The sequence below is a fragment of the Capsicum annuum genome, chromosome 2, assembly GCF_002878395.1.
Source record: "Capsicum annuum cultivar UCD-10X-F1 chromosome 2, UCD10Xv1.1, whole genome shotgun sequence".
Classification (NCBI taxonomy): domain Eukaryota; kingdom Viridiplantae; phylum Streptophyta; class Magnoliopsida; order Solanales; family Solanaceae; genus Capsicum; species Capsicum annuum.
Window position 1 is genome coordinate 149,886,526 of NC_061112.1, and position 23,809 is coordinate 149,910,334.

Consider the following 23,809-nt stretch of genomic DNA (forward strand, 5'->3'; position numbering starts at 1 on the left):
ATGTAATAATAACCCCTAGTAAAAGAGGTGAACAATGCCTTTAAAAAAAATTATAAGTCAATTTAAAACCATAATTCAAATTTGAAGGAATCAAAGTTGGAAAACAAGTAGTAGTACATTCCACAATACAAACTCATATTTCTAGTTTAACATCAATATTTTATCGAGACCAAGATCATCTACTGATCTTGAAAAAGATTAACGACAACACAGAAATCTTCCATCTTTCACCCTGTGAAAACATAAGTTACCTGATCATCATATCGAACAACAACATACTAAATATAACATGAGAAACCAAAAATCAATTCTTCTAAGTAACAAATGCGCAGATTGGTGGTAGATCAATCGAGCTCCAGAGCAACAATTCACTATCGTAATTAGTTTCTTCTGTTATCGTTGACGAAGATGACGCAGAACTTTCTGAAATGTATTCAGTATCCTTCTTCTCATTAATTTCTCCTTCATGAATCTTCTTCTCTTCCTCCTCGTTGCGGTTCCTTTTGCATGCATTCCTCAATCTGCTTAACTGTTCAGATCTTTCTCTCTGCATAACTCCTCCGGATTTCAGCTTCAACTTTAAGCATTCCGTAATTCCGTTGAATGCATATAGTGATGCTGAGAATTTCCTCTCGTAATTCATCCTCCTCATAGCTTCAGTTAGCATCGAGGATTCGTCTCCATAAATCATCCCTTGTTCCATTGTTTCTGATGAATTAATCTCATCAGCTATTTCAAACGGTGAATAGTAACACGATGATCCAATTTCATCAACAAATTGGAAGTCAATTGGCTCTACAATATCTCCTATATCAGTATTGTTTTCATCTTCAATCTCTTCTTCTCCGTCTAATTCCACAGTATTATTCATCTCTACACCAATCGAATTCTCATGGATTTTCACAGGCTGAATTACAGTATAATCGTTTTCAGTCAAGCATTCCTCCAAGGTGTTTGTGAAACTGGTTACGTTAATTGCACTCATATTACCGATCATGTTGTTATCAGTAATCAGATCTTCAGGTTCCTTGAGATACTCCATGTACTGAAAATCCGAAAAATACGCTTCTTCTTCTTCTCTGAATTCTTCTCCCTGTTTGTCCTGATCATGATTTTCGGCAACAGGCACCGAAGAATCAGAAGAAGAAGAAGCAGTGGCAGCAGCAGCAGCTAAGGAATTATTTCTAGCTTTGAGTCTACTAATAAGAAGATTCGTGATTTTCGAAGGAAGAGCTGGAGTAGTAGAGGAAGATGGAGAACAGGGCCAGAAATTCGTGCGCGTATTGGCTCCGCGAAGTAAACAGGCCGCTTCATCATATGCCCTTGCTGCTTCTTCAGCTGTGTCAAAGGTACCTAACCATACCCTTATTTTTTGTATAGTGTCTTTAATTTCAGCAACCCATCTTCCCGATGGCCTTTGTCTAACACCCACGAATCTCTTTCGTGCTCTCCGTGCTCCTCCAAGCGCGGTTGCAGCAGCAGCCTCTTTTACCATTTCGTCCCAGGCCACATTCCCTTGATGGTCATCGCGGGTTTTTTCACCAAGTGCCTCACTTGCCCTCCTTTTCCTAGCCATCCCACGAGCGTTATAGAGTGTTAGTATATAAATTACAATCACCAAAACGAAAAAGAATCAGGTCGATTCCTCAAATGCCTTTTAAGTCATGGATTTTTGATAATTCATAACTATACAGGTTTAGGTTGGTGTGAAGTGGTATTTATATGAAGTTTCTTTCATTTTGTTAAGATAGATATTTTCTTTTTTTAATTATTTATGCTTCTTGTGATAACAAATGGAGGACTTCTGATTGATAGGTATATAAAGAAAACAAGAAGCAATTTATTTAATTAATTTAGAGAAGAGGGAGTTGTAAATAATGAGATTTATTAAATAGATAGTCTGACCCAGCCAAAGGGTGCATTTTCTTAGATTTATACTTTTAAGATATGTAACTTGTTTTCTAGGTTAGAGCATATAGGATGAGTTTGGTCTCTACAATATATCTCGCTTGTCATCTTATTATATGAGCACAACATGATGAAGATAATTAATTCAGATTATATGTCACTTATCAATGCATTTAATTAATTAATAAAAGTCCTTTTCTGATCTTCAAGGCGATGGACATAGAAATTATCAGTTGTGAAAGAGACATGTTGCAGAATGATCCTTAATTTAAAAAAAAAAAAAACGAACTCAAAGCATCTTCTCAACGTTAAAACTTCTTGTTGGCCTAAAACAACCGATATATTGTCAGTTTTGAGCCAAATTCGCTATGTTTTTCTCAAAATATCTCATGTCATTTGTTATGAAATCTAACAGGAATAAGCAATATGATAAGCAATATGATAAGCAAAAGAAAAACAAGATAAACACACACAGATTTACGTGGAAACCCTTGACGGGAAAAACTACAGGCAGAGGGGGAGAAATTCACTATATCGGAGAGGAATACAAGGAGGAGCCAAAGTTCTCTATAACACCCGAGAACCGTTATATTAAAATCAATCCTCTAAGTCGCACTTATATAATACGTACGTACAAGAAAACCCTAAGCCCAAAAACATACAGGTCCATACTCGGGCCGACGCTACCACCATATACCCCCACCCCCACCGCAATCTTTTCGGGGTCGGATCAACAAAATTTGGCTCACGAACTCTAACATCATTGAGAGTATTTGAAACCTTGTATCTTTTTTTTTTTCATTTTCAGCTATTAAGTGGAATTTTGTTCGTACAAACCTAACATCATCACCCATGTCGAGAGAGTTTGCCATCTCCATAGCACGTACTTTATTATAACTGTTGTGATAGACCATCTACGGTATGTAATTAGTCCCTTTGATATAAGAAAAACAAAAATGTTGAGGCTCATAACAATAAGAATCAGCGTACCTAAATTTTCGTACTTCGGTTTTGCATATTAGTTTCTAATTTTTATTTTTTTTACAAACAAAATTTACATATTTAGATACCACCTTCGGATCCATAAGTAGTGATAATTGCCCTATGAAGACTCATTTTCGCTACAGCTCCTTGTAAATTACTCCTTAAGATCACTAAATAAATTAATTTTTTTCTCAGACATCAAGTGTGCAAACTTACATGCACAATTTTAGTAGCTGGAGTTAGTTGTAACTAGTATTATATTATCTATGTCACTCTCAAATGTGGAACCATACAAATAGGAAAAGGTTGATAACATAACTTTGTATGATTAACCAAACAGTTAAAAAATATACATTCAGATAGAAAAACAACTATAGAAGTAATTTAAGAAAAGAGTAGCTTGTCACTTGCAAATGGAACTTTTTCTTTTTCTTTATTCCCTCTCTTCTTTTGACGTCGAACGCCTTAAAAACAAACAGCACAAGGCAAATTAAACAGAAGAGAGTTATAAAAGGTGACAAAAATGCCAATTGCGTCTCTTGTTCTGGTTTTATTTATTTCGTTCCTTGCGTAGAACTCCCACTAGTGGTTGCATGCCAAGTGGAATTTGTTTTTTTAAACACTGAAAAATGTAATGGGGTGATTATATTCTATGGCGAGATCTTAAATTTAAACTTCAACATAGAGAGGATCTTCAGTTAAGGTACGTTTACAGTCTTAGTAGACCTAACCGAGCATATCTGGATCAAGCATTTGCACACGGTGATGGACTCCAGATTTTTAAGTCATGGGTGTGATGCTGCTATACTTTCAAATTTTAATCTAGAGTTCCCACCAATGACAGAAGCAAAATTCATCCAATTATTTTTAAATGCAAAAAACAGTCCACTCAATTAACCGTGCAAATGATCCATGAATTGGTCAGGCTTCAAACGAGTTAATTCTTAACTGTAAAGACTCAAAGAGGGAGAGAAAAAAAAAAAATAAGGGTCAACGGCCACTCTACATCCTCCACATGGAAGTTCCAAATTAAAAGATCAAGAATTCTTCTACTTGTGATGTAACTTGTTTTATAATTAGTAGTTTCATGTATTATTAAACTGAAAGCCAAAAAATTCACACACAAATGGAGGCGTCAGGCACAAAGATGAATATTTTTAATTCAATTATTTGTACTTCAACTGCAAATAATTGACCAATCTAAGTATCTCAAGTGGAGCTTTGGGGATACACATTTGGCATTTTCTAGTTCATCCATATAAATATAAAAATGGGATATGAACAGCTTTGAAGGATCAGTCTTTAAAGTTAGTTGTGGACTACCTTGTCAAGGATCAAGTCTGACTAAAAAAAAATGCATTTGCACTATCCAGGATACTCATTAGGTTATTGTCAACAAATTTAGATATGGTGTGATCCTGCCATAGTAAACTTTTGGAACGACTATTTTTTTTAGCGGTTGCTTCTAAATCTGATGACTTAAAAAGTAAATCAATCTAGCTATAAGAGCACCAACAAAAGGAGAATTCTGTTCAGACTGACATAAGTCTGATTTGCACCAAGTAGTGGTTTTAGCTCCGGAGTGTGACTTTGTCATCAATGAAACGCGTGAAAAACATGAAATCAAGGTTCAGATCAGCATCGACTAAACCACTAGGTGATTTCTTCACCTCTGCCCTTGAGCAGTGTTAACTGGTATCTAGGCTAGTGGGAGATAGCAGGTATCTGTTTAGCAGTAGGCCATGATGAGACCACAAGTCGATGATAAGTCATTTAGTGTTGGTAATTAAAAAAATAAAAATTGAAAGGGTCTTAAACATGTGAAATAAAAATTAGTCGCACCATTATGATTTCAAGGTTACATACAACAGCGAAATGTCAACAAGAAAATGGTGTTATCCAAGTATTGAACTAAACTAAAAAGTTGGTGTTATACAGAGTACCAGATTGAACTCAAAAACTACATACTGATGAATCCCATAATGAGATCATCTTACAAACCTGTAAAATTCACATGTTTTCGAACTAAAAGTGTACAGTGATTACAGCTAGCAACAGCTCGATTACATCCTAAGCATCAACTTCAGCAGTATTAAGAAGGGGGGCAGTGATACTAGCACTATTTCCAGAATATCCGACATGCAGCAGTGCTGGATCTTGATAAGCTGTGGCTAATCTATCATGAAAACTTGCTATTGTAGGATCATTTTGCTCCTCTTTGTCCTTTTTTAGCAAACTCTGTAGTGTTCGTGGAAAGGCAGATAAACAATCACTATACACGTTAGGAAACGGTAACTCAAATAAGGAGCCTATAGAACTATAAGAATTGATAAAACTGCTCAATGAAAAGAGCAAGTAATCATTTTCAGTTTCATCAAATATCTATGTGATAATCTCAATATCTAAATTATGCAATTATCCCATCATACAACCATGCTCCATGCAAGAATGTCACCTATTTGAGTAACAGTTACAATCGACTTACTAGCCAAGCACAGTAACCCCAACAAATCATCCTTGACTTGCAGGCTTATCCGTTCCCTTGCACTAAAATAAGCAGTCGAGTCACTCAGACATTCATTAAATAACGTACCTTAGATTGTTCACAAGTAGTATGCATCGTCAACGTAGTGTCACCAGATGCAAGAGATACAGCCCTTTACTAAGTGCAACAACCGGTAACTTTGTTCTGAATTGCTCACATATTTTGCTGATACCAGACCACAGATGGTAAGCAGTTCTATTAACACTATGCTTAAATGCTTCTCAAAATTCCACAAGAATTGGATGGGAGCTACGTTCAGAGGGACTTCCTGAATCATTTTACAGTGTGAACTCTATCGTACACTATGGAGCAATGTACCTAACCCTTAAACCAAATTGTAGGAAGTGTCCCTCCCCCCACCCAACCACCCACATCCACACACCCCAAACAAACTTTGGTCTAGTAGTAAGAGTGCAGTTTGTGATGTGTTGATTAGAAATGTCACGGGTTCGCTCCCCTGCCACATACAAAAGCTTGGTATTCAAGTGGAGAAGGATGGAGCGGCGGGCTCATTATCGATCCAGTTTTGAATCATGCACCAGTGTCCCTCGGGAATTTCTCAGGCATCAAAACGAGAAAAGGTAGGAAGTGGGCAATATGCTTACTGTATTTCTATGAGAAGCTAGATGGAACCTAAGATGCTTAGCAAGTTTGTCAGCACCTTCTACTCTCTCCGTGGGCGGCGATTTCTCTTGCAATATTTAAAAGAGCTTCTCGTAGTCCTATTATTATATAGCATTCTCTACAACAGCTTTTGGACTTCAGGACAAACCTCCCAAAAGAAGCTTCGTGGCTTTTTTACGAAAGATGTGATAAGTCTAACAAAAATGAAAAGGTAGATTATGGTTAAGAATCAATTACTTACACAGATTGAGTGCCATTAGTTTCTTTTAGCATCACTATTGTTCACGAAGTTACCAAATAGAGAAATTGTCAAATCAAAAAGTTTGCCAAGTCGATCGAATTCTCCAAGGATCCCAATAGGACTAGTGGACTACCATACCAATAAAGGCCAAAAGAAAAGAAACAACTTCCGCACTAGTTGCTTACTTAATAACTAATAGGATCTACAGAGTAAAAAACTAAGAAATCAGCTATATAAACCACGATCTACAAAACAAGGAAAGAAATGGGCAGATGTACCTCGACAGAATAAGACTTGAACATAGGCAGGAAGCGTCTCCTGCAATAGCTGTTGAACACAAGAGAAAGGATTGGAAGAGGAACTGTTAAGCTTGAAGCGAGAGGAAGTTTCTTTAGCCCAAATATTCCAATGGCTATGACATGCATCAGTATCAAGGAGAAGATCATAGAATCATGTACTATAGGCCACAACTTTCCGCCAGTCTCATATTTGGGTGCATATACATTCAGTAGCTGCTCAAAAAATTAATAAAACATGATCAACACCAGAGAAAAGTTTTGATATTTCACAAAAATTTCTCCAACAGCCGAAAATAACATCAACAACAAGTCAACAACTATGCTTCAGTCACAAGCAAATAAATTAAGCTACATGAATCCTCCCTGATCATATTTCTCCACGTTAAGCTCACTCATGTCATCATCATACCAAATTAAAGAAGAGCAAAATTAAGTTTTTTTATATATATATATAATAGTAACAGTAATAATATTAAAAGTTGTCTATACCTTTTCTGTACTTGTGTCAAAATACCCCTAAAAAGTAATTGGTTCAAAATCAATGCATTAAATGACTAAAATACTAAAACTGATTCCCAACTAGTAAATATTACCTATATGGATCTTTTTCTTTCACTATGCCCTATCTTTACCCAAGTACATTTCAGGCAGTCAACTAGGAACAAAGAATGAAACCAAAGAACTCTGAGGTCCTAAGAAGTAAAAGTAACCAGCTATACTCTTTAATACATAGTGACTCCTAATCATGATTTGCCGTGACATACAACAAAAGCAGTAGGTCTTACGGGTTTTTTCACTGAATATATTAATATAGTCGCAGCTAATAGAAATAAATAAACATTTCCTCTTTAACAAAACCTTTTAGATGAGGCAGCCATATGATTTAACATGGTAACAGAACAGGTAGAAGTCCTGCATTGAAGTCTCACCGCCTTCAGTGTGTTTAAATTGAAAAGAAGGAAATAACTAGCAATGAACTCAATAAAGCACAACATGAGGTGTAAGGCTATTCAAAAGAACGTAAAGAAACTCTTGAGAATTGATAACATGGTATGTTGCAAGAGGAATACTCCGAAGATTTCAACATTTCATTTTCTCCTTTTAATACTTCCCAGTTCCCAGAATATAGAAAAGACCAAAAAAAAAAAAAGGGCAGCCTGGTGCACAAAGCATCCCACATTAGCAAGGTCCCAAAATATAGAATGTCCCAAAATATAGAATTCATCATTTTTATGTATCCCAAAGAAGCAGAAGAAAAATGTGCAACCAACCTGGTGTCGGTAGATGAGATACCCCAGACAGTAGTAAACCAAGAGGAATGGCAGAATTAGGGGAGCGAGGAAGAAGTATGTTATACCAAGGAGGCCGAACAAAAGAATCCTGGGAATCTCACTGTGGTAAGGAACTGAAGGGACCTCAAACTCATCATCTACTTTCCTACAAATATTTCTCTTTATAAAATTGAAAACGAGGGTCGACAACCGAAAAAGTTCTGAGGAAGTGCTGGTCCATCCAGTTGTAACCACATACGCGATAAAGAAAGTTGCCTGCAAGAAGAATAGGAACTGAGTGTTCTCTAGTAGTACCTGTTGATTATTCAATAAGCATGTATCACTCAAACATCTGAACTTTGTCATCTTTCTCATCAGTGTTATCTTGATAACAAACAGTAGTAAAACAAGCGTATCAGATCCATATTCCACATAAAAGTTTGACGTCAGAAATTTCCGCCTTCAGATCACATTCTACAACATTTCATTTGAAAAGTTCATATGATTCTAGTGACTAAACTAATCACATAAGCGGCCAATTTTTTTCCTTTTAACAAAGCCAAAGCCACATATATATATGCAAAATGCTAAGAGAGGTAGCATTTACCAACACGTTCAGTACCTAATAGTAACCATCTGTCCCAATAAAAAAATTAACTAATTTGACCAAAAATGAGCTTCCTCGTGAGTTTGGTAAGAAAATGCTTAAATAACAGTTTATTTTTTGTTGAGAGAGATTTTTGTCAGAATATTTCCACAAGAGAGGAGCGTCTATTCACTTTAGTTTTCAACTATCGTTTTACCATTTCTGGCCATGTGACCAGGAGGTCACGGGTTCAAGCCTTGGAAACAGCCTCTGGCAGAAATGCAAGGTAAGGCTGCGTACGATACACCCTAGTGGTGGGGCCCTTCTCCGGACACCGTGCATAGCGGTAGCTTTAGTGCACCGGGCTGCCCTTTTTAAGGGCAGCTGCAAAGATCACCACTAACCCCATGTAAACATTCGGTCAACATCATTTCAGTCATTGTCCAAAAATCCAAACGGTTAACTCTTTACTTCTTACTTGGAATCCTAATCAAAGAATTAGACTTCAATGTAATATATTGCAAGAAAACATATGTTGTGACCAATGTAGCCTGGTCTGTGCTGCAACGATATTTCCAAAAGCAATTATATGGTAGTCTAAATTGAAACATTAAGTGATGAAAAATCACTTCTTCATCATGTTTGCTTGGGCAATGTAGCTTGTTGTGTCCCAAAGGCTCCTTTTCATTTTTCACTCAAATGTTGATAACAATTTATCCAAAAACAATAGATTGAGCTATAGTTGATATTGTAAAAACTTCTAAACATATTTAAGGATCAAATTTCTTCTGTTACAAGAAGATGATTGACATAATGATAACTGAACCGTTCTCACCTGTCCTGGAACTGCTACAGCTAATACAGCAGGAATATTTTTGGGCTCAAGAAAAATTTTAACACGATAGAGAGCTGATCCAGAAAGCACATTGGCAAAGAAAATGTTCCATATAGTAAACCAAAGAACTTTGATGCATGCACTTTTCTCTATTTTGCTCATAGCAATGTATCCTTGTATGGATGAGAGCATAATCATTATGGATGGCACCACATAGAGAAACAGCTGAAGTACAAGACTAGGAAGATATCCGGTAATCACTTGGCTAACAACTGCTCTGCAAGGCACATGAACTCATTTTACCACCATGCAAGGACATCAAAAATATAGTAACATGCTCGTTAAGCAGAAAATCACGAAGTTTCAGTGTTACCACTTACATTCTAAGTAAACCTTTCAAAAAGGGAAACCAGGTTTCCAACTGCTCAAGATGTGTAAGCCCTTGGACTATTAAAACGGGTATAAAAAATAGCACCGTAAGGAGGACGCATGCCACAATGACCACCAGGTTGCTAATCCATCTCTTTAGAAATGATGCTGAAAAGAAAGGCCAATACACATCCTCTGGATCAGGAGCTGGCTCAGTGACCCATTGTGTTGGATTTACACCTTGCTGTATGTGTGTAGCTGCAGCTGCAGCATAACGTGTCCTGAAAGATACAAAGGCAGCTCCTACCTCCTGTTATATAGGATATGCATAATTAATTGAAGAGAACTACACATTCACGAAGCCTACCTTAAGAAAGATAGGAAATAGATGAGCATGAAAACTAACATTTTAGCAACCTAGAAAATGGACAATGGCATCTTGAAACTAATTTTCTTTTACTCTTTACCTAGGGCTCTTTATTGCAACATATGTGTGAGGTAAGCAATAACATGCCGGTGGTGGAATGGCTTCTGTGTGGGGTAAAAATCTGCCTAAGGACACGTGGCACAATCAGGAGGAGCAGCTTAAAGATCGACGCAACAAGGAAAGAGACTATGGAGAGCCTCTCTCGAGTTAATGACATCAGAAGCGCCATCTCGTAAAGTATAAGAACTCTGCTGCTCGCCTCCCCCGGTGACATGGCGCAAGGGACAAATAGGAGACGAGTGTCAGAACACTCAGGGGCGTGGGGGCGTGGACGAGCTCATATGGAGCTGAGCACCGCAGATATATTAGCTGGCTTACTAACGGATCGAACATGTGGCTCGCCAGCATAGGTTTTAGTCCTTTAGGCTCTATTGTTGAATTATGATTGGCCTTAGCCTAATGTTGTAATCTATAAATAGTCCCTCACTTGTAAAGTGATCTGATCTCTCACGCTCTTACTGAATACGACAGTTTTTCTTGGTCTCCAAGCATCGTCTCTTATACTTTATTACATACAGCTTCTGATCACTTTGCTCTATCGGCGACTCGGGTAGCTCGGATTAGATCTCGATCGCGCTCATACTCGCACTGGGCTCGCCTAGATTTGTTTGCTTTTACTTTATTAATCTTGTTTACTTATATTTCATTGTTTTCCTTCATCACCTAGTCATCGAATAACTAGTCAATGAATCTAAAATAAGTCTAAATCGTAACGCATGCTCTTGACTCGCCTACAAATTTAACTATACCAAATCCACAGTAAACAGTTTCACATACTTCCTTTGGCACATTTTAAATTCCAAATTATTCAGCAGTGATTGTTGGTTCCCAAGGGCTTCCAGGATTTAGCAAATTCATGTGTTAGATAAATAGTTTAATTACGCAACTTGGTAAGCTTGTTTACCAAATGCATCTATGACCAGCCGCACTTAAAACCCTAATATTTAAAGTATTGCTAACTATATACACATCAAGTTGCATAAACTTGACACTTTGACAAAAAGTAAGCACTTAAGAGACAAGTGCCAGCCATGTCCAGATACAAATTCCGTATTGTGAAACATGCATCACGCATACACAATCAGACTATGTAAACCCTATGATTACCTTTCCCAGAGCTGAAGATTGTTCGGCCCTTACATTGTCTTCTATATCTTCCAGCTTCTTTTCATAGTGATCAAGTAGATTAACTCTCTGTCCAAAAAGACCCATGAAACCAGCACGCCCGAACCTTTCTCGATCATGATTTGCTGATTTCAAGTTCACAAGCCTTCTGTACAACCTATCAGAATTTTTCTGCACAATCATATGGCACAGACAGCCATATCAAGACAACAAACTGGTCAACAGGTTCTGACATCCAAATTATAACTCTGCTTGCACCACTATTGTGAAAGTCTCGCATTCACAGCAAACTCATTAATCGACGAGTACAGATCAAAATGTCAGATAATTTAAATTATTGTTCTTGTAATTCCTTCACTTTCAATATTGCAATCTACATTTACGTTACTTTTTTTTCTTGTGTGTTGAAAGATTTTGTCCAGTGTAATATTAGATATTGCACAACAGAATGTGGTGTGCAACAAGATATTAAATCTGGGAGTTGGGACGAAATTTATTTTGAGGATTATAGCTTAAAAAGAGATGAGAACATGTTATTCACCAATGTGTTTCCACGTATCATGAATCACATTCTACCATGTTTTATCAGATAAATGTATGATGAAGCAACTTCAGCGATTGAAAGAAGAGCATTAGCTGGGAAATCTTTCAACAACAACAAACCCAGTATATTCCCACATAGTGGGGTCTGGGGCGTAAGATGTACGCAGTCCATACCACTACCTCTGGAGAAGTAGAAAGGCTGTTTCCGATAGACCCCCGGCTCAAGACACGGAAGCTGGGAAATCTTTATTGAAAAATATTAACAAGAAAAAAGAATAAAGAGGGTACAAGAACACACCAACTTCCACTTAAGAAAGGAAATAATAAGAGAATACACCAACTCAAAAACAGAAAAACATCACTAACAACTGATGATAAATGGTAAAAAAGAAAAATTCCATCATAACTGAAGTTACTGTACTGAAATTAATGTGGCTATCATTCTTACTATGAGACCTTGGAGTTTGCTAGCTCGCCGGACAACCCAGTGTGAAAGATACGTAGCAGGATAATACTCTGAAAAAAAACTTTCAACTGTTTCACTGTAGCTTCTTCCTGATGAAGCTGGAATACTTCGAACTAAAATGGTGAACTGATGTGGATGAGGTTTTGATGAATAAAAGTAAGCAACTCGCTTTGATGAAATATAGTCATATTCCTGGAAATAAGGTAGTATCTCATTGTAAGTTTAAGTTTAGCCATGATGAACAAGAAGCAAAAGAAAAAAATGTGTCAAATCACTTACAGAGTAAAGAAGATAGCAAACCACTGCCGTGAAGATATAAACAGCTGAGAAATGGATCCACAACCTTGAAAGACAAAACAAATAACACTCCTATGTTAATTAAGTGAAGTGCCAACTACCATATCAATGTATTTTGCCAAATTCATTAAATGATACTTTCAAGTTCCATTGGTAAATGATTTCAGATACAACTAGTTCAAGAAATTGACACCATAACGACATTGATGTATGAGATGCAGAATATTATGCGTTGAGCTGTTACTGAACACTCTGATAATAACGTTCTTCTTTAAGGGGCCCACTTTGAACATTCAGCAGATAAATATCATATAGCTTCTAGTGTCTGGGATAACTAGTGAACGGCTGAGAAACTTTAGGATGTATGTGATTTGTTACACGCAATGTGTTATCATGAGGAAAGCTGAAAGAGAGATATTTCTTATAACCAAGAAAAGCACAACAGGTGATAAAATACGATTTAACAAAACAATATTTAAGCCATAATTCAGTTGTAAAAACTGATGCCCAACTTGAAAACTAAAAAAACATGCACAACTATCAAGGCTACCATAAATTCTAGCCAAAGATAAATTGAATTAAACACATGTCCAAGAAAAGGTATATGAGGCTTTTGCATAGTTGTTCTCAATTTAATTTCCATTGTTGGAATGATAACAAAGTGCTTCTTGTTGAAAACTTATACTTCAAGGACCCACAGACCCCATTCCACCACGCCGCTACTTGAGCAGCATAATATCAACGGACATCTTTTTAATCTGACATCCCGATGTAGACACTTTGTTACCAAAAGAATCCATAGTTTCACCAAAAAAGACATCACCAGTACAAACTGAGAAAGACTAAGACCAGTAGTCAATTTCAGTTTCATGGAGAGACGAGAACGTGATCCAATTTTATTGCCAAAGATCATCTTTACTTTTCACCATGTATAGATTCTATGTAGTGAGAAAACCCCTATTGACATCATCGTTGAATTAATATTAGAGTGGAAGGTCTTCAGTTTACCTGTTTGATCCGTCATTAACATTTGAGATGGTGAATGATTCCAGAGACTTGTTGGGCAAGTCAAAAATATCAAGACTTAGTTGTTTCCCCATGTAATTGATAGGCAAAAGAATGAAAACCCCCATGATGACAGCAAAAGTAAAAACTTTAGCACTGTTGAGATATGGAGAAACCAGTTTAGCTCAAGACAACGAACAAGAGCAGTCAAAAAAAAAGTAATGATCCAGATTAAGGTACAATTGCGGAGTTGTGATCTTGAATGAATACTGAACTTGCTTCATTGCTAACTCCCTTTTGAACTTATAGTTTCAAGTTAGTTTTACAATGCTATAGGTGTAAAGTTGTTTTTCTCTTATCTTCAAAAAATAGGGTGTTAGAAGTGTTAAGCATCAAGTTCGATATTGTTTGATATTGAAAAAAAATCAACTATATAGCAGATGCTTCTTGTTACCAAACTAGTCAAGTCACATATTCTAATGATTTCTACTTATTTCTAACAGGGAAATGAAAGCATCTATGATGCTTGGTGGAAATTAAAGTAGTGTTTGGCTTACCGCCTAACAGCAAAATATTTGCTCTCATTTTAGTTAACCAATCCAGCAGCAATGCGCCCATTATCTGAAAGGTTGTTGCTAGCCAGCAATTTGTTTTTCATGGTTACTGGTTTTTTTTTTTTTCATTTTTAGTAACCTTTCCGGTAGCTAAGTTCCTTTGTTGGTAACCGTATCAAAGGTTCTATGCCCATTTTTTAAGACTGTTCAGGCAACACAATGCCTAATTCAATGACGATCTAGTGGGACGGCCTTTTTTTTAATCAAGTATTTTATCCACTTATCAATTTCTCTAGGCCAAATTCCCACAAGTTACTTTTTCAGCTACTTTTCTGGCAATTGTCTCGACAATAGTAATCAGTCCTCTTTCTGTTGACTCTCATGTTTCCATAGTAAGCGAAATCAAGTTGGTTTTCCTACCTCAACTTTGAAGGGTGTGCTAAAATTTCCAGTAACAATGTTGGGAGGTAGAGTTAAAAGTGTTGGTATATTATATATTATTTCACGTTGAATAAATCATTGTATATATAGTATATTTCACACTGATAAATAGGTGTATCTTCAACTCCATATTAATCATAAAGTAATCAAGTAAAGCATTTTCCTTATTTCTTCAGTTATTTCTAACACTAGTCAACACCTTGTCTCTGAGTCGCAAGCAATACTAGTCAACGCCTAGTCTCTTCAGTAACAGGTATAAGTTGCAAATAACTCAGCAGAATTGTTGCTACAACATAAACTGCACAGTAGTATTACAATGGTAAGGATAAAAGATCACTTTGACATCCTCGGCGTTTTTTGGGGGCAGTGGAAAAATAACATGAGCGGTGATCCTAGGCCCATCAGTCAAATTTAGATTAATACACCAAACATTTCCAGATAGCAAAATCAGTGGTGTATTGCACCTACTTTCATTCATATGTTTTCCTTCCTATTCTTACAACTGGCACGTTTTATTATCGAACAATTAATCTAGCACAGGCAAATCCTGCATATAAAATGCAAATGTCACTCACTGGAAATAAACAAAAGGTGTGAGGTTCTGCACAGAAGCTATAACAAATATATTATTCTCGTCAAGCCTTCATCGTGAAATAGTACTTTACTAACCTGAATATAAAAATACGCATGAAGACAACAGCATCCAAGCCCGAGGTGGATAAGAGCTCTGCTTCTGAGGGTCGCCATGCTCTCGTCACCCAACCAGCAGATGGCAAGATTCTCTCCAAATTGAAATCGGTTTGCTGAGATTTCCCCTCAGCAACCAAGCGTGGTGCATAAACTTCAGCATTTCCTGGCTGCTTTCTCAATATAGAATACAATGTGAAGAACAGAAAACAAAGGCCAAGATTGATTCCAACAGAAGTTAAAAGTGCAGCGAGGATCATTCCTTAAATCCTTTCACTGAACTGTCTACTTACAACATGAGCTCTTCAAATCAAAACACTCGTGAATGCAGCTTACCGCAACTTCTAGATAGTCTGCAAAACTATGACCAATCAACATTTCAGTTCAAAGTGGCTTAACAGATCACTACGACAAGGCAGCAACTGGAGTACAACTAAGATTTAACTACTAGATGTAATGCCTGAATAAAGCTAGTTAAAAGTCCAACAATTAGATAATAAAAAAAAAAACAAATCGGTGGTTAAATTTGTCGTTGGCTGTAAAATTAGTTATAAGAGGCTAATATGGATTTGGCTGGGATCTTTTTTGCTACTAATGCTGAGATAACAGTACTTCTCAATCACAGAGGCTAAGAAGCTCCAGAACATAAGGAAGGAAGCTAGAGTAAGGAAACAGACATAAAAAGGTTCCTTCTTCCTTACCCCCATCCGCCTCAAAATCACTTCTTCTCGGTCAATTCTCAATCCTTTTCCTTCATAACCGATTAACAACATGTTTGACCGAGCTTCTGACATTAGCTTGTAAGTACTTCTTACGGAGAGCAGTTTGTGTTTGACCAATAAATTTTAGCACTTTTGAGCAGCAATTAATGTTTGGCCAAGCTTTTTCAAAGTGCTTTTAGAGAAAAGTTGCTTTTTTCAACTGAAAAATACTACTCCTGCTCCTTCCAAAAGCATTATTTTCTTTCAAACGCTAGGCCAAACAATTTATTTAAGAGGTCAGTCCACTGCACGCAAGCTCCCGCTATGTGCAGACCACAAGTGTCTATTGCCTTACCTTGCATTTCTACCAAGCTTGAATGGTCACAGGACAGCAATTTTACCCATTACTCCAAATAATTAGTGTGCGGCCAATTAATTAGACAATAATTATAATTTTCCATCTTGGATATGGACTTGAAACATCAATCAATTACACTAGCTGAATACAAATTGAATTGACAACAAAAGAATAGTAGTAGTATAATAGTAGGTGATGATTAATTTTACCTTTAATAGAAGTTAGGAGCTAGCAGGGTAACCCTAATGAAGAAGACAATCAGATAGAGATCCAACATCTAAGCTTTACTATTGAAGAACGAGCTTCAGTGTTGTTAAAGTAAACCGTATGATTAAGTATACGTGCTATATCGGCGATTCGAGATTTGATTAACACTTTTATTACCGACTTTGCCATTTCTCCGACGTGTCATCCTTACCTAACGCTCCACCGATCCATTTGGTTCGAAATAAGGGGAAATAGATTTTTGCCCTATTTCTCTGAAAGGTCTTCATTTTTGTTAAATTTTTATATATAAATTAGTTTTGTATTTTATTAGAAAGTAAAAAATAGTTAGTACTAAAAGTTAATACTAATATTGTTATTACATTTGTACTCTATTTTGATGAATTTTCAATACATGTGATTGATAGATAAATGTTTTGAATTTTTAATAATGCTATGCAATTAAATGTTGAAATAGACAAATAGTAATAAAGAAAAATGATTTTAGCTCAAAATCAAAACGTATTTTAGTGAAAGTCTCATGTAATATTAGGAAAGTTTGCATCTCTGTGAGCAGTGTGTGGAACTAGTTGAGGAAAATGAGAAGAAAAAACATATAATAGTAAAATATTATTTTTGCAAATTAGAAAAAGAACATATAACAAGAGAGCACGTGTATTTTTTCCAAATTAGAAAAAGAACCCGAACGCTGACCCGTTCCATAGAGATTTGAGAAAGAAGAACTTCCAAATCAAAAGAAAAAAAAAAAAAAAAAAAAAAGGCAGCAAAATTGGGTACTCCGAGGTCCCTGGAGACGAACAGCTCTCAATTTAGGGCTGCAATCGTCTATAAGGTAACCCGAATTTCCCCAATTCCCTTTACCTCAATCCTCACAATCCACTTATGTTTTTCTTTTTGATTACTCAATTTTGCTAATCTGACTGGAAATTGATTTAGATCTGGAAATTCTGATTGTATATTTTATCATTTAGTTATATCTGACTTGTATAGGATCTAATTCTCATTTTTTAATAATTCGCTGAAGGGATGATCTTGGATCATTTTTGAGATCCTTTATATGCCCGTTCCCTCTTGGTGGTGGCGCATTTGAGGAATTTAATCATGATGGTGTTGAATATTTTTGGCTGTTTTTTCTCCTTTCTTTTTGTTCCAAGGTGGATTGGGTTGAAATGTATACTCACGTTGTTCCTTGTTTTAGTTGTCACATTCTGCTTTACGTGAGTTAATTGGACTAATTTTCAGAGCTAAATTGAATTAGAACAGTTCAGTAAAAAATGTATCTATGTGTCCTGGATATATCTGTGTATATAGTCCTCTTACATTCGCCATATTCTGTGAAGAAGTAACTATCTTTGGTATAACAAATAAACTATTTTCTGAAGTTTCTTTCTTGATGATGTCTTGATGTCGGTTTTCATATAGTTCTGCTATGTACCTGTCAGTTTTTTTGACCTTTCAGTCTTAGTTTCGTATCCACGTGTATCAGCATGGACGAGATACAGAGAGTGTCTTTCATCCTTTGTTATCGCGTTGCGTTACTTATCTCACATCAAACAACTTATTGCTGCTCAGGGGAACAGTTCGGCCAAGCAGCTGCCTGATTCATAGTTCTTTTTCAGTCATTTCCAATTGAAGTGAACTGAATCGTAAGTTAAACTATGATGGGGTGCCTTAATCAGCAGAGTGAAGTCGATACTCCAATTTCAGAACCCAGGGGTCATTCTATAAAGCCTTCCAAGGGTGCCTTAGAATGTATGGTGAATTCAGAAATTGGTGCTGTTTTAGCTGTGATGAGGAGAAATGTTAGGTGGGGATTTCGTTATGCTGCTGAAGATGATCAACTAGAGTATTCTCTCATCCAATCTTTCAAGGAATTAAGGAAAAAGATATTCTCATGGCGACATGGATGGAACAGTGTTGATCCGCTTTTATACCTTCAGCCCTTCTTGGATGTGATCCAATCTGATGAGACTGGTGCACCTATAACTGGTGTTGCGTTGTCATCTGTTTACAAGTTCTTGACTCTAGGAATAATTGAAGCAGCTGACATGAATGTGGACAAAGCTTTGCATCGGATAGTTGACGCTGTGACAAGCTGCCGCTTTGAAGTGACTGATCCTGCCTCAGAGGAAGTGGTGCTTATGAAAATACTTCAAGTTCTTTTAGCTTGTATGAAAAGTGAAGCATCAAAGAATTTGACCAACCATCATGTATGCAACATAGTAAACAGTTGCTTCCGATTGGTTCATCAAGCAAGTGCCAAAAGTGAACTTCTGCAGAGAACAGCACGCCACACGATGCATGAATTGGTTAGATGTATCTTCATTCTCCTGCCTGACATTGAAAGCAGAGTGTGCGCTGATCCAGAGGTAATTGAGATTCTCTATCCTTTCGACCCCTGTATTTTTACTCGGAGTTTATGACATTCACTTTCATGTACACGTAATTTTCAAAAGGAGCACTGTTTCACGTACAAGGGCTTGTTTTCTTTAGATCTTATTATGAACTTACTTAGAACTTTTTACTACATCAGTTTCTTAATCAGAGGTTACCGTACATGGTAAACACTTTATAGAAAATGACCAGCTATTATGTAAACATGATTAATTAATTTTTATACAAGCCTTATTTTAATAAGCAGTTGCAGATCCTAACATGGAGATGCTAAGGAATAAAGATTACTCTTGTAAATCCAATGCCATTGATGTAAATTGCGCTCTCTAACTTGACCCTAGAATGATTTACACTTTTTGAGTCTTGTGAACTTCCTGTGTATTAGCTCACTCTCCTAAGTATGGAGCTTGCACACTTATTGCTTACAATTCAGCCTGTGTGCTAATTTAGTCCTAAGCCCAAGCTGATAATTTTAGCTGCTTTTCTGAGAAGTCCTTGAACTGGGTCTCCTGTGATGCATTTTAGACATTTAGGAATTTACTAACCATGTTGGGGACTTGGGTGTTTACTGCCTTTGATAGTTTTCCTGAACTCGAAACTATATCAATGTAGGGTTGTTTGAGTGTCAGATATTTGGTTTCTTAAGTCTCGAAACGCGAATGCTAGTATCACCTCCTTGTATGTTGTGATTCATAAAGCCATTTTCTTGCAGGCTGGCAAGAAACGAGAAGATAATGGATCTGTTAATGTGGCTATAGGGGATGATCCAACAGATGAGAAGACTATAAAAAGGGATGTCGCTTGTAATGGAGAAAACCCAATGATGGATCCTTACGGGGTCCCCTGCATGGTGGAGATATTTCATTTCCTATGTTCTCTTCTGAATGTGCTGGAGTCCATTGAAGTTGGATCAAGATCCAACCCTATAGCTTATGAAGAAGATGTCCCATTATTTGCGCTGGGCTTAATTAATTCAGCCATAGAGCTAGGTGGTGCTTCTTTTGGAAATCATCCCAAGTTATTGGCTCTGATACAGGAGGAATTGTTCCGCAATTTGATGCGTTTTGGCTTGTCAATGAGTCCTTTAATTCTTTCTACAGTTTGTAGCATTGTTCTAAATTTGTATCATCATATGCGTTCTAAGTTAAAGCTACAGCTCGAAGCCTATTTCTCTGGTGTTTTACTGAGGATTGCCCAGAGCAAGCATGGAGCATCTTATCAACTTCAGGAGGTTGCCATGGAAACACTTGTTGACTTCTGTAGACAGCATATGTTCGTTGCAGAAATGTATGCAAATTATGATTGTGACATATCCTGCTGCAATATTTTTGAGGAACTTGCCAACCTGTTATCAAAAAGCACCTTTCCAGTTAATAGCCCACTTTCAGCTTTAAATACTCTTGCCTTGGAAGGTCTAATTGCCATGATTCAGGGTATGGCTGAGAGAGTAGGCCAGGATTCATTAGTTTCAGAACAAGGTTCATTTAATCTCGATGAATATAAACCATTTTGGACAGAAATATGCAAGGACTATAATGATCCTGATCATTGGGTTCCATTTGTTCATAAGATGAAGCAAATAAAGAAGAAGTTGTCGGTTGGAGTTGATCACTTTAACCGTGATCCAAAGAAGGGTATAGAATTTCTCCAAGCAGTGCATCTGTTACCCGATAAACTGGATCCAGAAAGTGTAGCATATTTCTTTAGATTTACAAATGGCTTGGATAAGAATCTTGTTGGGGATCTCTTGGGAAGTCATGAAGAATTCTATATTAAAGTGCTTCATGAATTTTCAAGGACATTTGACTTTCGGGATATTAACATAGACACTGCCTTGCGAATCTTTTTGGAGACGTTCAGATTGCCTGGAGAATCACAAAAAATACATAGGGTGCTTGAAGCGTTCTCTGAACGATATTATGAGCAGTCACCAGATGTTCTGGTTAATAAAGATGCTGCACTCGTGTTATCATATTCACTTATCATGCTGAACACGGATCAACACAATACACAGGTCAAGAAGAAGATGAAGGAGGAAGATTTCATCCGCAACAACCGGAGAATAAATGGAGGAAATGACCTCCCTCGAGAGTTTTTGTCTGAGCTTTTCCACTCCATCTGTGAGAATGAGATCCGAATTTCCTCAGATCGAGGTGCTGACACCCCATTACTGGCACCAAGCCATTGGATTGGTCTAGTCCACAAATCAAGGCAAACTTCCCCATTTATTGTCTCTGATCATGGACCTTATCTTGATTATGATATGTTTTCTATGCTGTCTGGTCCGACAATCGCCTCCATCTCAGTGGTTTTAGATCATGTGGAGCTGGAAGATGTCTGGCAAGCATGCATTGATGGATTTCTTGCCATCGCCAAAATTTCAGCTTCCTACAGCTTTGATGATGTATTGGATGATTTAGTAGTATCTCTTTGCAAGTTCACAACTCTTTTGCTTCCATCATATACTGATGAATTTATTGTGGCATTTGCCCAAGATAATAAAGCTAGATGGGCCACTTTAGCTGTCTTCACAATAGCGAACAAGTATGGGGACCATATTCGTTCTGGTTGGAAAAACATTCTGGACTGCATTTTGAGCTTGCATAACTTTGGTCTTCTTCCTACTCGTCTTTTTAGTGATGCTGCCGATGACGTGGAGGGTACTTCTGATGTCGACAAAAGCAAACCTGCTGCAATTTCCCCATCAGCACCTCATGTGCCTTCATTGGCTCCATCAAGGAAGTCATCTGGCTTAATGGGCCGATTTAGCCAACTGTTATATCTTGATGCAGAAGAACCTGCCCCTCAGCCAAATGAAAAGCAGCTTGCTGCCCGTCAGCAGACTCTTCAGACTATTCAGAATTGTCACATAGATAGCATCTTTGCTGAGAGTAAGTTTTTGCAAGCAGAGTCCCTTTCACAGCTTGTCCGGTCCCTAGTGATGGCTGCGGGCCGGCCTCGTAAGGGAAACATCTCTCTAGAAGATGAAGAGACTGGAGTATTCTGTCTAGAGTTGCTGATTGCAATCACGATAAATAACCGGGATAGGATAATGCTTCTCTGGCAGGTTGTTTATGAGCACATAGCAAGTGTGGTCCAATCAACAACAATGCCTTGTACTTTGGTAGAGAGAGCTGTTTTTGGTTTGCTTCGCATATGCCAAAGGTTGCTTCCTTACAAGGAAAACCTTACAGATGAGCTCCTTAAGTCACTGCAACTCGTCTTAAAGCTTGATGCAAGGGTCGCTGATGCATTTCTTGAACAGATTACCCAGGAGGTGATGCACCTTGTCAAAGCAAACGCTATGCAGATACGATCTCATATGGGCTGGCGGACAATTATATCTCTGCTTTCTATTACAGCGCGGCATCCAGAAGCTTCTGAAGCAGGATTTGAAACTCTATCATTCATCATGGCTGATGGAGCCCACCTATTGCCTGCTAATTATATCCTTTGTTTAAATGCGGCCAGCCACTTTGCTGACTCCCGCATTGGAAATGCTGATCAAGCTGTGAGATCCTTAGACCTGATGGCTGGGTCACTTGTTTGTCTTGTTAGATGGTCTCACAAGACAAAGGATGCTCTGGGGGAAGAGGCTGCTGTAAAAATGTCTCAGGATATAACTGAGATGTGGTTGAGGTTGGTACAGGGACTCAGAAAGTTTTGTTTGGATTGGAGAGAAGAGGTGCGAAGTCATGCCATATTGATGTTGCAGAGGTGCTTGACAGTAGTTGAGGGGATTCACATTTCAACTGATCTTTGGTTCCAGTGTTTTGATCAGATGATCTTTACAATGCTGGATGAATTGCTGGAACTTGCCCCACAGGGTTCCATGAAGGATTATAGGAGCATAGAAGGAGCAATTTTTCTGTCTCTGAAGCTCATGTTCAAAGTGTTTCTACATTCTCTGCAGCAGCTCTCACAGTTACCGTCCTTCTGCAAACTATGGATAGGGTTATTGGATCGTACTGAAAGATGCATGAAGATGAAATTCAAAGGTAGACGCAGTGAGAAGATCCCGGAACTTGTCCCTGAACTCCTAAAGAACACACTACTTGTCATGAAAACTAGTGGAATTCTGATACCAAGTGATCCTGTAGGAGGGGACAGTTTCTGGCAGCTAACGTGGTTGCACGTGCACAAAATATGTCCATCCCTTCAATCAGATGTTTTTCCTTCCAGTGAATTGGAGCAGTTGCAAAAGCAGCACATCCAAGCTGGATGTAGTCCTCTCTCAGAGGGAAGTGTTCTAGTCTCGCCTAGTTAAAAGCCCATATTGAAGATTCATGCTGTTGACAACGCTTTCATTTGGTGAAACTGACATTCTTTATCAGCACCAGCATTAGCATGGTGAGAAGATATATTTTGTAGCTGGAACGTGTCAGGTGTTAGGCAAAACACGTTTATTGAAGCACAAGCTGCATCCTGCCGTAGCAAAGCTGGTTTCCAGTTTATAAGTTGTGATATCTCCATTCTGAATGCTATATGGTGTTTTACCATTAAAAGAGCCTTGTTGGCTTTCGAGGGAAGACTAGGGACTAGGGAGGGGGATTTGCCTCGTGAAATTTTGTGCTTCTGTAGCTGTCTCTGCACTTTTAAGTTTGATAACTTAGCTGTTACCATTTTGGCTGTACAATATTGGCCATACTACAAAATAGTGATTGGTATATTGATAGTATGAAAGGTTACGGTCAGACTGACACATATGGTATCTTAGAAATTGTGTGTTCCAATGATGAGATATAAATTGCTCTTGTACTGTTTAATGCAAGAGTACTGAAAACATAAAATGCAGCATGTTACAAAGTAATATCCTTTCAACGCTTTTTTGCTTAACTCAATGGAGTTGGTCCATAAAGTGACC

The 23,809-nt window shown here is 37.6% G+C and overlaps 3 protein-coding genes across 6 annotated transcripts; 1 reads left to right on the forward strand and 2 right to left on the reverse strand.

Annotated features, from left to right (window-relative positions):
• Window positions 1-213: 213 nt before the first annotated feature.
• LOC107861444 (ethylene-responsive transcription factor ERN1) lies at window positions 214-1,768 on the reverse strand. The gene has a single exon (XM_016706784.2). The coding sequence runs from the start codon at window positions 1,574-1,576 to the stop codon at window positions 314-316; it is 1,263 nt and encodes a 420-aa protein (XP_016562270.1). The 5' UTR covers window positions 1,577-1,768; the 3' UTR covers window positions 214-313.
• Window positions 1,769-4,713: 2,945 nt separating this feature from the next.
• Window positions 4,714-16,927, reverse strand: LOC107860504 (CSC1-like protein HYP1). 4 transcript variants are annotated; one of them, XM_016705884.2, is made up of 12 exons: window positions 16,536-16,852; window positions 15,561-15,628; window positions 15,250-15,437; window positions 13,589-13,741; window positions 12,563-12,626; window positions 12,266-12,475; window positions 11,257-11,445; window positions 9,674-9,972; window positions 9,294-9,570; window positions 7,873-8,148; window positions 6,581-6,814; window positions 4,714-5,130 (listed from the first exon to the last, which is right to left on the reverse strand). In XM_016705884.2, the coding sequence occupies exons 3-12, from the start codon at window positions 15,267-15,269 to the stop codon at window positions 4,963-4,965; spliced, it is 1,890 nt and encodes a 629-aa protein (XP_016561370.1). In that variant the 5' UTR covers window positions 15,270-15,437; window positions 15,561-15,628; window positions 16,536-16,852; the 3' UTR covers window positions 4,714-4,962. The 4 variants fall into 4 exon arrangements, with proteins under 4 accessions (XP_016561370.1, XP_016561371.1, XP_016561368.1 ...); XM_016705885.2 differs by having other exon boundaries at window positions 15,561-15,620; window positions 16,536-16,822; XM_016705882.2 differs by having other exon boundaries at window positions 15,250-15,620; window positions 16,536-16,927.
• A 265-nt stretch (window positions 16,928-17,192) lies between these two features.
• Window positions 17,193-23,647, forward strand: LOC107860505 (ARF guanine-nucleotide exchange factor GNOM). Its single transcript, XM_016705886.2, has 3 exons — window positions 17,193-17,383; window positions 18,124-18,920; window positions 19,658-23,647. The coding sequence occupies exons 2-3, from the start codon at window positions 18,210-18,212 to the stop codon at window positions 23,210-23,212; spliced, it is 4,266 nt and encodes a 1,421-aa protein (XP_016561372.1). The 5' UTR covers window positions 17,193-17,383; window positions 18,124-18,209; the 3' UTR covers window positions 23,213-23,647.
• Window positions 23,648-23,809: the final 162 nt, after the last annotated feature.

Excerpts from the sequence above, each read along its gene's own strand:
- LOC107860505 (XM_016705886.2), top strand. The coding sequence starts at position 18,210 with ATGATGGGGTGCCTTAATCAGCAGAGTGAAGTCGATACTCCAATTTCA. Across the intron at positions 18,921-19,657 it reads GAGTGTGCGCTGATCCAGAG|GCTGGCAAGAAACGAGAAGA; the intron begins GTAATTGAGATT and ends ATTTTCTTGCAG.
- LOC107860504 (XM_016705882.2), bottom strand. The coding sequence starts at position 15,527 with ATGATCCTCGCTGCACTTTTAACTTCTGTTGGAATCAATCTTGGCCTT. Across the intron at positions 12,476-12,562 it reads TTTGCTATCTTCTTTACTCT|GAATATGACTATATTTCATC; the intron begins GTAAGTGATTTG and ends CCTTATTTCCAG. Across the intron at positions 8,149-9,293 it reads CTGTAGCAGTTCCAGGACAG|GCAACTTTCTTTATCGCGTA; the intron begins GTGAGAACGGTT and ends TTCTTCTTGCAG.
- LOC107861444 (XM_016706784.2), bottom strand. The coding sequence starts at position 1,576 with ATGGCTAGGAAAAGGAGGGCAAGTGAGGCACTTGGTGAAAAAACCCGC.